The 13397-nt window shown below is 34.5% G+C and overlaps 2 protein-coding genes and 1 long non-coding RNA gene across 3 annotated transcripts; 2 read left to right on the top strand and 1 right to left on the bottom strand.

Moving 5' to 3' along the window:
• Positions 1–644: 644 nt before the first annotated feature.
• On the bottom strand, positions 645–6601 carry LOC116007431. The gene is made up of 3 exons (XR_004095251.1): positions 6490–6601; positions 6280–6390; positions 645–1144 (listed from the first exon to the last, which is right to left on the bottom strand). It is a non-coding gene; the product is annotated as an uncharacterized LOC116007431 (long non-coding RNA).
• On the top strand, positions 3077–5927 carry LOC116007430 (glucomannan 4-beta-mannosyltransferase 1-like). Its single transcript, XM_031248102.1, has 9 exons — positions 3077–3546; positions 3890–3988; positions 4075–4327; positions 4412–4522; positions 4594–4730; positions 4821–4934; positions 5015–5214; positions 5314–5508; positions 5641–5927. The coding sequence occupies exons 1-9, from the start codon at positions 3229–3231 to the stop codon at positions 5798–5800; spliced, it is 1587 nt and encodes a 528-aa protein (XP_031103962.1). The 5' UTR covers positions 3077–3228; the 3' UTR covers positions 5801–5927.
• Positions 6602–10269: 3668 nt separating the features above from the next.
• On the top strand, positions 10270–12362 carry LOC116006135 (heavy metal-associated isoprenylated plant protein 6). The gene is made up of 5 exons (XM_031246411.1): positions 10270–10427; positions 10572–10722; positions 10861–11093; positions 11330–11417; positions 11631–12362. Exons 1-5 carry the CDS (start codon positions 10419–10421, stop codon positions 12119–12121), a joined length of 972 nt encoding a protein of 323 aa, XP_031102271.1. The 5' UTR covers positions 10270–10418; the 3' UTR covers positions 12122–12362.
• The last annotated feature ends 1035 nt before the right edge of the window (positions 12363–13397 follow it).

The following is a 13397-nucleotide window of genomic DNA, read 5'->3' as shown; positions in this document are numbered from 1 at the left end:
AGAATGGAGGTTTTAAAGTGCTTGAATCAGTCTGTCCAAAATTCCCCTGGGCTTATGGAAAGTCAGTTTATGGTTATTCTAGGGCCACTATGGCAGACATTTGTATCATCTTTACGAGTGTACACACAAGCATCAATTGAGGGTATAGATGATCCATATGATGGAAGATATGATTCTGATGGTGCAGTTCTGCATCCTTTGCTATTCTTTGCTCCCTTTTCACCTCTACCGCTCTCAATGAAGTTCAATGAAGGCTTTGTTAGCATGTCCTAATCTATCCCTGGTGTGTTCATCTCCATTCCCGAGGTTCGTGTTCAACTCCATCCTCGGTGTGTTCATTCCCAAGATCATGTTCAGCTCCGTCCTTGGTGTGTTCACCTTTATTCCCAAGGATTGTGTCCAACTCCATTCTTGGTGCATTCGTCTTCATTCCCAAGGAAGGNAGGCATAGAGAACAACCCCATCGTACTCTTTCATTATAATATACTAATACATTCTATTATTCTCTGGTTTCTCTAATACTTCGCTTCCGCCTAACTGGCGGAGTTAGGCGGGTGGTTGTTATCCTCCACCCGCCAGGTCTTTCAATCCCTCAATTTCAACAGTGCTAAAAGTAAGTAGGAAATAAAAGGAAACTGAAAGAGTAAAAGGGTGAAGAGTTCCTCTCAAAATTAGGTTAAAAAAAAGTGATTAAATTGAGGCAAGCCCATGGCCAGGAATTAACAGGCACAGAATGCACAGAGCCGTGCCTACTAGGCAGAATACAACCCTCTGTTTCATGCAGCTATTTTGTCTTCTAAACTATTTTTCACCCATGAAATATCTGAATTAGCCTTTATAGTCTTCACAGAAATTGTAGATCTGGAATCACTCCAATTTGATCTTCCTACATTAAGTAATGATTCAAATACTAAGAAGATGTCAATTTGGGTGAGAAATGCAACCTTGCTTTCTTTTGCTTTGCATTGAATTGCATATATCATCAAGACCAGTAAAGCACCAATATTTAGCACATAAAGGAGTGTTGTATCAATCTCCTTTGCTTCATTTTACCTCACAAAAATATCCCTGCGCTATGATGGCTTCAAAACTTGATCAAATAGCTCAGCATTTGGCTCAAAATATCATTTTCTTGTCAAGTCACCTAAACACAAATAATAATTAAATAAGTGATAAAATTAGATCAATAGGATAGTAGGATAATGAGTAACAAGCAAAACCACTAAAAAGTGTAAGGAAAAAATACGAGTTTAGGACACTTATCATATTGAAATACATATGGGCTACAATTTAGTTTAGCTGAGCCAAAAGCTAAAAATATTAAGCCTATACGATATTCATTTATGTGCCCATAATATTCCAATATAAGCATGTTTATTTCTACTACAGTGTTTGCATTATAATATTCTTAATATAATCACTATTCTTCATTTCTTTGGTTTATACATATTAGTTTCCATCTCAATAGTGAATGGTAGCTATTCGTTACAAGCTAGGCCTATCAATCCCTAAATTTCTACACTACCCAAGGCTGAGTGTAAAGAAAAGAAAGAAATAATAAGTCTATACTTTAACAAGCAAACCATTAATCCTCCTAATTAAGGTAACAAGAGATATAATTAACTTATGCAATGGAAGCATGTCAAGTTGAATTGTTGAAACATATATATCCTTTAAAAATGCATTGACAAATGGGTTTCAAAGAGGCATCAGTTATGCTAACCACTGTAAAATGGTATGACATCTAGGAACTTTAAAGGCAGTCATTCTACAGCTCATAAGAGTTGCGTAACAATATTATGTATAAATCGGGTTGTTTCAACTTGAAATGCAAAGTTCATCACTTACAGACTCACAGGTCATCACAACTATGAAAAAGCATCCATACAAACTTTTCATAAATGAACTTACCAAAATAGGCCATTATGGCAAAAACAGAATGCAAAATCAAGCATTTAATTCATCAGGGACAAGCAATATGTAATTTCAAAAACCAATAATTCTTAAATAAAGTAATTAACAAATAGCCATCAGCCATACATTTATAAATTAACAGTATTGGCAACACAATCCACACAAGAATCATATGCTTAGAAAATGAATTTGTTAACAAATAATTGCTTTATTAGAGTCTAGAGTAGCATAACAACCGTTTCCACATAGGAAAATGATGAAAGCCATTAAAGACTGAATATTCATCCAACATAACATATGCCCTCAACAAAATATACTTGCAAAAAAAATCAAAAATTCTTATAACTAGGTAGACAATATTATGCATAGGGCAGTGAGCAGTTGAGCACCTTATAAATTCATCCTTTAGAAAATGGTTAATATGTTTAAGCAAACCAACTTACAAAGGAAATAATCATGATATCGATCGATAAAAATTCAGTTCAAGAAGCCTGAAATCGACAATTTAGATGGGCTATTTAAGGTTTGTTATTTACATTGAATACAGATGCCCACAAAATAATCCAACGATTCACAAAGGATTTCACAACACGTATTTCTATAATTAAAACGGTGATGAATGCGTGACTCATTTTCCAAAAATCGAATCAAACAAAAGTTTGGCAACCGCATTCAGTAGAAAAATCCTTCACGTTTTCCTCAACTAAGTATTTTGAAAGTCGTCAAGATACAGAGAGTAAAATTTTAGTACACTGGTGATACAAGTAACAACTTTTTAACGAAAAAGGGGAGAGAAATGTTGCTAAATTCACGGTAGCAAAGAGAGCAATGAGGTAAGATGTTTAGAAGCGTATAGAAGAATTTGAGTGAAAAGAATTATGTTGACACCATAAACCGTAAAAATAAAATAAAATAAAAAGAAGAGAGAGAACCAAATAATGAACCATATCTATACTATTTGCCGACGGAACCTCAAACTGAATTCGGCAAAAAATGTCAATACTCCAGCTAGCAGAGATGTGTTACAGCACCATCCCTTGCATGTAGACCGTGTCTTTCTCATAGAAGAGCCTTATTTATAATGGAACTCTCAATAAACGGCATCTTCCACCGTATCCCAAATGAAGTCCTTATCTACATGACTACATCTTCACCATAATCTCTCTATTTAAAGCACAATAGCCAAACTATTCAACACAACTTGGCTACCTAGTAAACCTTCTCTCTAAGCTCATTGCCTTCAATTCATCCCCTAGTTTCTCTCTCTCGTCTCTAGTCCGAGTTTCATTCGTTTAGTAAGCTAAACTTGTGAAAATGAGAGGAGGAATTGTTTTCACAGAGCCAGGCAATGGAATGTATACCACACCAATTGAAAGTCTCAAGCATGCATGGGATAGCATACGAGTTCCAATTCTCGTGCCAATTCTGAAAATTGCAATGTTTTTCTGCATAATGATGTCCGTTATGCTCTTTCTTGAAAGGATTTACATGGCAATTGTAATAGTTGCTGTTAAGTGCTTTGGCCGGAAAAGGTACACGAGGTATAAGTTGGATGCCTTGAAAGAAGACCTAGAGCAAAACCAAAACTACCCAAAGGTCTTGGTCCAAGTTCCCATGTTTAATGAAAAAGAGGTATAACCCATTACAATTTTAATATCTTTGCATTAGTTGCATATACACTTTTGTAACAAGTGAATGCATAATGAAATATACAAACATTGTGGCCAGCTTATAATAAGAGCCTCAACCTTAAGATGCTCAATTTAGTAATTAAATGTAAAAACTTACAATGAAAACCACTATCAGCCACCCCAGCTTAAAAAAAGTTACCTCAAGGGTTTCTTGAGCAATTAGGCAAGAAACCACAATCCATACTTTTATTATTTTCTCCTATTTTTTTCACCAGGTTTACAAATATTTACCATAATGAAAAAGATAGACCATACTTATTATTTTCTCCTATTTTTTTCACCAGGTTTACAAGCTCTCTATCGGAGCTGTATGCGGGTTTACATGGCCATCAGATCGGCTTATCGTGCAAGTCCTTGATGACTCCACCAATGATAATCTAAGGGTATGCTCTCAAAAAAATATTAACTAAAACAAAGATCTATCGTAATCTTATGAATTTACAATAATTCTTTGAGAATTTGTATGCAGAAACTAGTGGAGGATGAATGTAAGATGTGGTTGCGGAGAGGGGTTAATGTGAAGTATGAGACAAGGAACAACAGGAATGGTTACAAGGCTGGTGCTTTACGTGAAGGTCTAAAAAAGCAATATGTTGATGATTGTGAATTTGTAGCCATCTTTGATGCTGACTTTCAGCCTGATCATGATTTTCTTTGGAGGACCATCCCTTATCTTCTAGAAAATCCAGAATTGGCATTAGTGCAAGCAAGATGGAAATTTGGTAAGGCCAATGTTAGCATTAACTTCATCCTTTATCACTCTTGAGCTCCAATTCATGTGATTAACTTGAGTGAAACTTCAACAGTGAATGCAGATGAATGTATAATGACCCGACTTCAAGAGATGTCACTAGGCTACCACTTTAGTGTTGAGCAAGAAGTTGGCTCATCAACTTGCTCATTTTTTGGGTTCAACGGTAAACATTGAATCAAGTATCACTCTAGCATATTTAATAAATGTAATTAACAATTTCAAATATTGTTCTAGGGACTGCTGGTGTTTGGAGGCTCCAAGCACTACATGATGCCGGTGGATGGAAAGACCGAACAACAGTGGAAGACATGGACCTTGCGGTCAGAGCTAGCCTAAGAGGATGGAAATTTCTTTATATTGGTGACTTGGAAGTAAGTCTCTTAAGTATTTACAGATTTATTTATAGTAAAAGTTAGAAGATCATGTCTCTATATATCAGGCAACTAAAATAGTTCATTTAGGTAAAAAATGAACTCCCAAGCACCTTCAAGGCTTATAGGTTTCAACAGCATCGTTGGTCTACTGGCCCAGCTAACCTCTTCAGGAAGATGTTCAAAGAAATCATCAAGAGTGAGGTAATTAAATTCAATAATGATTTCTTTGTATCAATAATAATTCAAAAAAACTCACACAGGATATCTCATGTCTAATGCAGCGTGTATCCCTATACAAGAAATTTCACTTGATCTATGCTTTTTTCTTCGTGAGGAAGATTATAGCACACTGGGTGACCTTTTTCTTCTACTGTGTTGTGATCCCATTCGCTATTGTAATCCCTGAATTACATCTTACAAAACCTATAGCTATATATCTTCCTGCAACTATAACAATTCTAAATGCAGCTTGCACAAAGAGGTATGCAACTCCACTAAAGAGAAAAAATCTAAGAGTTGATTTCAATAACTTTTATTGAATTATTGAACAATGTCTAAATATTCTCTATGCTTGCAAAAGGTCTTTCCATCTTCTTGTGGTTTGGATATTATTCGAAAATGTCATGTCTCTACATCGGACTAAGGCTGCAATAATCGGATTGTTGGAAGCAAATCGAGCCAATGAATGGGTTGTAACAGAAAAGTTGGGAAATGCAGCTAAGCAAAGACAAACTGTGAGAGCACCAAGAAGAAGAACATGCAGGCTTAGAGATCGGTAACATATTTAACTCTAAATGTGTAAATTTCTACTAGATAATATATCTATTCCAAATGACTACTAAGAAATCATTTATTGCTTTTGGAAAACTTTCTTGAAATAATCACTAAATTGTAATCTTACAAACAGGATCCATATGCTGGAGATTATGATGGGGGTTTTTATGCTACAATGTGCTTTATATGATATCATGTTCGGGCACGACCTGTTTTATATATACCTAGTGCTACAAGCATTGGCCTTCTTTGCAGTTGGATTTAGCTTCGTTGGAACACAAGTCCCTACCTAGAGTTGTGTTGGTGAACTTCATCCGTTTGCAAGTAATAGTAATAATTTTTCTGTAATCATGAAAGTGAATGTGTGACATGGAGGAAAGTCCCTACCTAGAGTTGTGTTGGTGAACTTCATCTGTTTGCAAGTAATAGTAATAATTTTTCTGTAATCATGAAAGTGAATGTGTGACATGGAGGAAACAAGTAATGTAGTGTTGTGTTTGTTATGTTTGTACCCATTTTATATCAAATGAAATAAAATTGGTTTGAGTGATTGTGGTTTAGTAAATTTCAAATCTTTACATGGACAAATAAACAGCTGAATTAAACTTCAAAGCACCATGATTCATCAAAGAGGTGAAAATTAAAGGAAGTGTCAATGAATCCATGATTCCCAGCATTTGCGAAACATTAGAACTAAATAAATTAACAAACACCCAAAAAGATCATTCAATTGAAAGGAAAAGTAGCTGAAAAAAGAGACATAGGCACCAACCTGTGTAGCCTGCGAAGATTTTTATACAAATAGCGGATTTTGAGATCTAGCAGGGGATGAGTGAATGATGAAGCGAAAATTGAAGAGGCAGCATCAATGACTTCATGATTTCTAGAATTTGCGAAACATTAAAAGTAAATAAATTAACATACACCAAAAGATCATTCAATTGAAGGGAAAGCAAATGAAAATAGAGATATGGGCACCAACCTGTGTAGACTACACAGATTTTCATACAGATTTCTGAAGCCAGAGCCAGGAAGCAGTAGAGGAATCATCTTCTGGGGAGAAGATTGAATTAAGTTACAGCGTTTGGGTAAGATGAAATGGGCCATACTTGTTTGGATTCTAGACTTCTATTTTTGAGTTCAAAAAATCGAGGGCCTCTGGACTGGTTTTCTCTTTTGGATATGGAAAGGCCCAAAACCAGTAAAATCAATAAATCATGTTGCGATTTTAGATCGGTTTCACATTTATATTTATATATTTTTTTTTCTCCACGTTTTATTTTTAATATTATTTAAAATTGTCGTTTTTTATTTCCCATTTGCGTGCTATTTAGCGGGGGTACATTGAAAAATAACGTAGTGTAGAGTGTAGACAATTAACATCAAGTGGTGATCGATGATGCATGGTGGGCAAGTGATATCTATGCATTGGCAATTTGATATGGCATGGGTTGAATTCTTTTGAGAGATCATATGTATTTTAATCATGCTTGACCATCGAAATCGCTCATGCTCTTTTTTAATTAAAAAATGAGATTAATAATTAATTGTTATAATTCTTATAATAACTACAACAAGTCATGATATAATACATAATTAATTCATTTCCATAATACTAATAATAATACATAATGCAACTTATAGCTTGATATGCATTTACTATTTTATTAATCAAATTTGACATGTAAAACTCAACAATGACTTGTAAACAATAATCATACATTGAAAAATATAATTAGTTACGATGTGATTATTTAACTTAATCAACATTGAATCCATCAATAAGATAAGTCATAAGAGTTAAGTTTGTAACCTTATGATTATCAAGTTTACGGCTTAACCAATTTAATTTGGGGTTGCTTTTAGCTCCATTCGTTATCTTTGATAATATAGCTCATGTGCCATTTGTATATAATGTATGTGTGTACATATAATACATAGTATAATTCATTACTTAGCTATCTATAATAAATTAATGTATATTTAATTGAGTCAAAATTCTACAATGGGAGTATGCCAAACAATAAAATTCTCTGATCTAATGAAAAACACTTAAAAGGTGATCGAATTGATAGTATAGGGTGAATGACTTGTTGGTCAGTTTGAAGGTTAGGGTGGCAAACAATTATTTAGGACAAAGCTAATAAGTCAACTACATGAGTGTTATGTATGCACATTACACATCTATAAAATTGAGGTGCGTGTTCATTACATACGTACTTAGATAATAGATTGACCTTTTATAAATGTGTTGTAATAGAAAATTAAAAAATATATCCATTTCAAAAAATTGCTTAGATCAGAAATCACGATGATGAGACTTTTTATGCTACAATGTGCTCTATATAATGTAATGTTCGAGAATGACCTTTTATACATATCTAGTGCTACAAGTAATAGTCTGCTTTGTTGTCAGATTTAGTTGTGTTGGAACACAAGTTCGTAGACACTAAAGATGCAATACACCTAACAAATTATTCAATTGAAAGGAAAAATAAAGAAAACATAAACATATATCGGCATCGACCTATGTAGACGACGGAAATTCTCGTATTGATAATCGATTGAAATAACAGATGAGTGAATGAAGATGTCACAATCACGAAAGCAATAAAAGAGTCATTTTTCAATTAAGATTGGATAAGGTGAAATGATCTTATAATTACCAATTTCAAGTATGAACTTTTCTTTTCATGTTCAGAAAATCAAACCCTCACTGATTTTTCCTTTTGGATATGACATACAGCATATAATCTCAAAAAGTCAATCTTGGAATATTACAAAGTTTCTTGGATCCGTTACATATTTTTCTTGCCCAAAACATCATTGAATGACTAGAAACTTCTTCTCTCCTGTCCTTAGTCCTTCCTGTCTTCCTGACCTTAATTTTCCATGTTGGGTACCTACCAGAAATGACGCAGAAGTCAAACGTATGGAATGGACCACCGGCCCGTGCCCGAACTTGCAACCATCTTTCCTTAGCTTTTTTACCCCGTAGAGGATAGCATTGGAGAAATAATATTGACCAAGACTTAGGAGTTAGCTAGCTAGGCTGGCAAAATAAGGTGTGTACGCTGAAATACGATTCATAATGCCGTTAGCTCCGATCCATGGATAGATTTAATCCATTATTTGGTGAATTAAATGTGTACTGTTAAAATAAAAACAATTGTCCCAAAAAGAATTACCTAATAGGTAAAACATAATTTTCATACCAAAAGGTCATGAATTCAATTATTAATAACATTTTCTTGATCTAACTTATCCTAGTAATTACGAGCTTCATTTAAATTGTGAGATATTCAAATTAATCTACTGAACAATATATCAAAATTCCTTTACTTGTTATTCAAGGCTACAATCCGATCCCCATTATAATTTTTAACGTTTTGTTAGTTTTGTGTCACTGCCTACGTTAGGTGATTGTTCCCCAACTAGAATATTGGGTTTGGTACATGTAATGTTAGGATTTCATGGCATCCATCACGTGAACACAAAGCCTTCAATTCCACTGCAAAATATTGTAATTTAGAGTGTAGAGTGTAGACAACAAAAAGTGGATATATGGCAGTCAATACAACACATGGCTATACCTATCATGAATTTCTTGGTGGGCAAGAGATCTCTATGCATTGCCATACTGCTACGGCCCCCTTTTGTTCAATTATTTCGACATGGATGGTCCTCACTATTGAATTAAAAAAATATGAGATTTTATAATTCTTTTAGCGACCAAATCATAATATATTACACAAACAATTCATTTGTATAGGTGAAATCAAGAGTTGATACATCAGATTTACCTAAAATCGTTGTCATTGGTTCGCATTTTGTTAACAAATTAAATGTGTACGTTATGCACTTTGAAAAGTTTAATTGTTCATCTGTTGCAGGGAGGTTGTAACAAATTAAAACAAGGTTTGGTAGCTGGATGGCTAGATTATGCATGATGTACTACTTTACATTTAGTAGCGTACTTCACATTTTAGTACAACATAATATAAGGTCAGGGTGCATTGGAGATGTACATGTACTGTACTGCATTTGTTCAATATTTTAATTCCCATCTGCTTAATTAGATGTACTGCACTAATCCCGATTAGGGAATCTAAATATTTTAGAATAAATTTTAATTGAGATCGTTTAATTTTACTATATCGATCTTGTTTTCTAAAATATGGAATATTAATTATCTTAATAGTTACGTTATGGTTATTGCCACCTTTCCTAAACTATATATTAATTGCCTTATTAATTATGGTAATTGCAAAATGTGAATTGACCAATTAAATTCTATTTGAATTATGACAAAATATTATTCAATTGTCAAGTTTCTAAATATTATAAGGTATTCAATTAAATCAATTATTGCTAATGGTTTTTGTTTTCTTGAATTCCGGCCTATTGCCAACCTGCCATATGCCCATATTGAGACGATAACTATGGAGTAAATTTTATAATTTTCTTTTAATTAATTTAAAAAATGATTGCAAGGTTAAGAGTTTAATTAAAATATTTAATTAATTAAAGAATTCCTGAAGGAGCCAACGGTTAGTACAAGGTACCCGGCAGATTATGGCAACATTATATACACATCCATACATATATGGTAAAAAGTAAACAATGGATAATTATATTAATAATGGTGGATACGCGCTCCCTAAGACAGGTTTGTCCTTAATAATTGCAGTGGGCGTGGGAGAAGACGTCGAAACACAAAACAACACATACTGCACAAAGATGATGACCTCATAGACAAGACAGGCGTGTTTGAAAATTTATATTCTAATTTTCCCTCATCTATATATTCCACCTTGTAACAATTTTCTGCCCACTCCGTGCATTCATATTAGATATTACCTACCAGTTTAGATTTCTCTCAGCTCTGATCTTAAACGTTAGTTTCCGGTCATGGGTCAGGTAATTCTTAGTTCTTAATTCATCACCATCATATATATATCAATCTCTGCAATTGTATGTATTTCCGGCCTCATATATACGACGGTCAATGCTTAATTGCTTAGAGCTAGATTCATCATGTTTTTTGTTTTTTTTTTTTTCCAGAAAGAAGAAGCGAAGAAGGAAGGTGGGGAGAAAAAGGGCGGCGACGCCGCTGTGAAGAAGGAGGAGAAGCCAACCGCCGTCGTTTTAAAGGCCGATTTGCATTGTGAAGGCTGTGCCAAGAAAGTCAGGCGTTCTATTCGGCATTTTGACGGTAATATTTGTTCATCTACTTGTTAATACTACAATTAACATCATATTTAGTTAGCCTTAAGAGTTAAGATCATCTTTAATAATATAATAAATTGGAAGTGTTATTTGGGCTAATTAGCTTTAATTTGCGTGAATGAAGGTGTGGAAGACGTAAAGACCGATTGGGAAAGTGGGAAATTGACTGTGAAAGGGAACGTGGACCCAGCATGGCTCCGTGACATACTTGCAAGTAAGATCAAGAAAAAGGTGGAGATTCTTTCTCCTCAGCCCAAGAAGGACGGCGGCGGAGGAGGTGGTGCCGCCGGCGACAAAAAGTCCGATGACAAGTCCGCTAAAAAGGACGAAAAGGACACTGAAAAGAAACCCAAAGAGGTAAATACCATATACATCATATATTTTAGATATATAAATGTGAGCCACAATTTATTTGATGTTAAGTTTATCAAATTTGACTTTTTGAGATTGGTGTGGTTAAGATAATTTATTATATGATTAACATGTCACAACTAATTATAATATTTAATGTTGTGGTAATCCTGAATTCGTACGAGTTGGTAACTAACGTAACGTTTGGTTTGGTTTGGTTGTTGTCTTGTTTTTCAATTCAGCCTCAAGTGAGCACAGTGGTGTTGACGGTGCGGTTGCATTGCGATGGATGTGCAGATAAAGTAAAACGAATCATAAGGAAGATTAATGGTAATTAGATCGATGACCAAATCACACATAAATTAATTGGTTTGACCAATTGTTTTTTTATACCAATTACAGTACTTGATTAATTAATTTTAATAGTAGCTCAATCACATTCAATATGACTTGAATTGTAACCACAATTAAAAATAATAGATCAGAAGATTAATATATATTGTGTTAATTTGATTATGATTTAATTTAATTATTAATTTTCAGGTGTAAAAGACGTTGATGTGGATTTGGCAAAAGATTTGGTCACCGTCAAAGGAAGCATGGATGTAAAAGAAATAACAGCGTACCTAAGAGAAAAATTGAAGCGGGGCGTTGAGGTTGTTCCTTCTAAAAAGGACGGTGGAGAGGGTGAGAAGAAGAAAATGGTCGACGATGGAGAGAAGAAAGAGAAGAAAGAAAAAGGAGGCGGTAGTGAGTCGTCTAAAGTGGAAGCAAACAAGATGGAGTATCATGGGTTCCAATCAAATACGTTTTATGCGAGACCAATATACAACCAAAGTTATTACAATCAAGATTATGGCTTGACAATGTCTGATCCAAGTTCATCACACGCCGCCATGGGGTACTCATACCCATATGCACACGCGCCACCGCCGTATATGCATGTGCCACCAACTCCTCCGCCGACATATGTACACGCACCCTCGCCCAATATGTTTAGCGACGAAGATCCAAACGCCTGCTCTGTCATGTGAAAACCCCATTCATCCTTAGGTGCACTGTTTCCTTGAGGGAGAGAGTTCAACCAATTAAATTGTAAATAAAGCATGCATAGAAGTTAGAGACAAAATATAGAATTAATGTATACAAAAAGTGTTGCTTTTAGCATATAGTGTATTTCAAAAAACTTTGTAGTATCAAAATAGATGATGAAAATAAAAAACTGTGTAGCATCAAAATACATGATGAAATTTGAAAGGACGGAGTTTTAATAAATATAATGCCTTTGGTTTAAGAAAATGGTCCAACAGTTGGACTTATATATTGACGTAACAAAGGGATTGTTGAGTGGAAGAGATTCATCTATCCTTAATTAAACGTCAATGGTTTAATCATTGACTTTGGCTATAAAGCAACCTTAAATCTCCAAATCAGTTGTCTCACTCAATAGAACGGTCTATAATTCAACTAGGATATTAGTCCATCTGTCCGACAATTTATACATGAGAAATTCAACAAATTTAGCTAATTTCATGGTGGGCCATGGGTTGGGTCAAATCCAACCGCCTCAGCTGAGTCCCTTATCTTGGGCCCCTGGTTCTCTTTCGTTGGGCTCGAGTTTTCTATTTATCTTGGATTTGTTCCAATATATCTATCATTAGCCCGCATTCTCCAAGTTGCGAGAAGTCAACAACGGGAGATAATATAATATGCATCTAGACCAACAAAAAATCGCTTGATATCCTCACTGAAACAAAATAGCTTGTAACAATAATACACTTGATGTGTATCCTTAGCGAAGAGTGTAGTTCGGAGCACAACTTTGTGTGCAAGGCACCAAATAAAGCTTTGCACAGAAAGCAGGCCTTTTTAGGCTAAACCAAGTCAATATCAGTTATACGTATGCATAGTACGTGTGTGTATATAGAAGCAGCCATGACCCTAGAGTAAAAATGAGGAAGAAATATTGTACATAAAATAAAATAATTCTTAAAAATTATACCCGCTCGTACTATTGAGGATGTACAAGAGATAAATTATGTACGTGAGTGAACAGAGAAACAACGTGGCACACAAATCATTTCCAACTGCCAATAAATTTTTTATCTTTTTATTTTTGTACAATTATGAATTGTCTCATTCAAAAAGTGTCCGAGACTATAATTTCTTGTCGCATTTCATTTGTATGGCTAAGGACTAATGTCGTTGGATTAGCATTTAAGGATGGCCCTCTATGATTTTTCATTGGGAGTTTGACAAATATATAGAATCCTATGTATAAATATAAAATAAAAAAATGCGGACAATACA

Source organism: Ipomoea triloba, chromosome 15 (genome assembly GCF_003576645.1).
Source record: "Ipomoea triloba cultivar NCNSP0323 chromosome 15, ASM357664v1".
Taxonomy (NCBI): Eukaryota; Viridiplantae; Streptophyta; class Magnoliopsida; order Solanales; family Convolvulaceae; genus Ipomoea; species Ipomoea triloba.
Note: the sequence above shows the minus strand (reverse complement) of the source record. Positions and strands in the feature narration are given on the sequence as shown.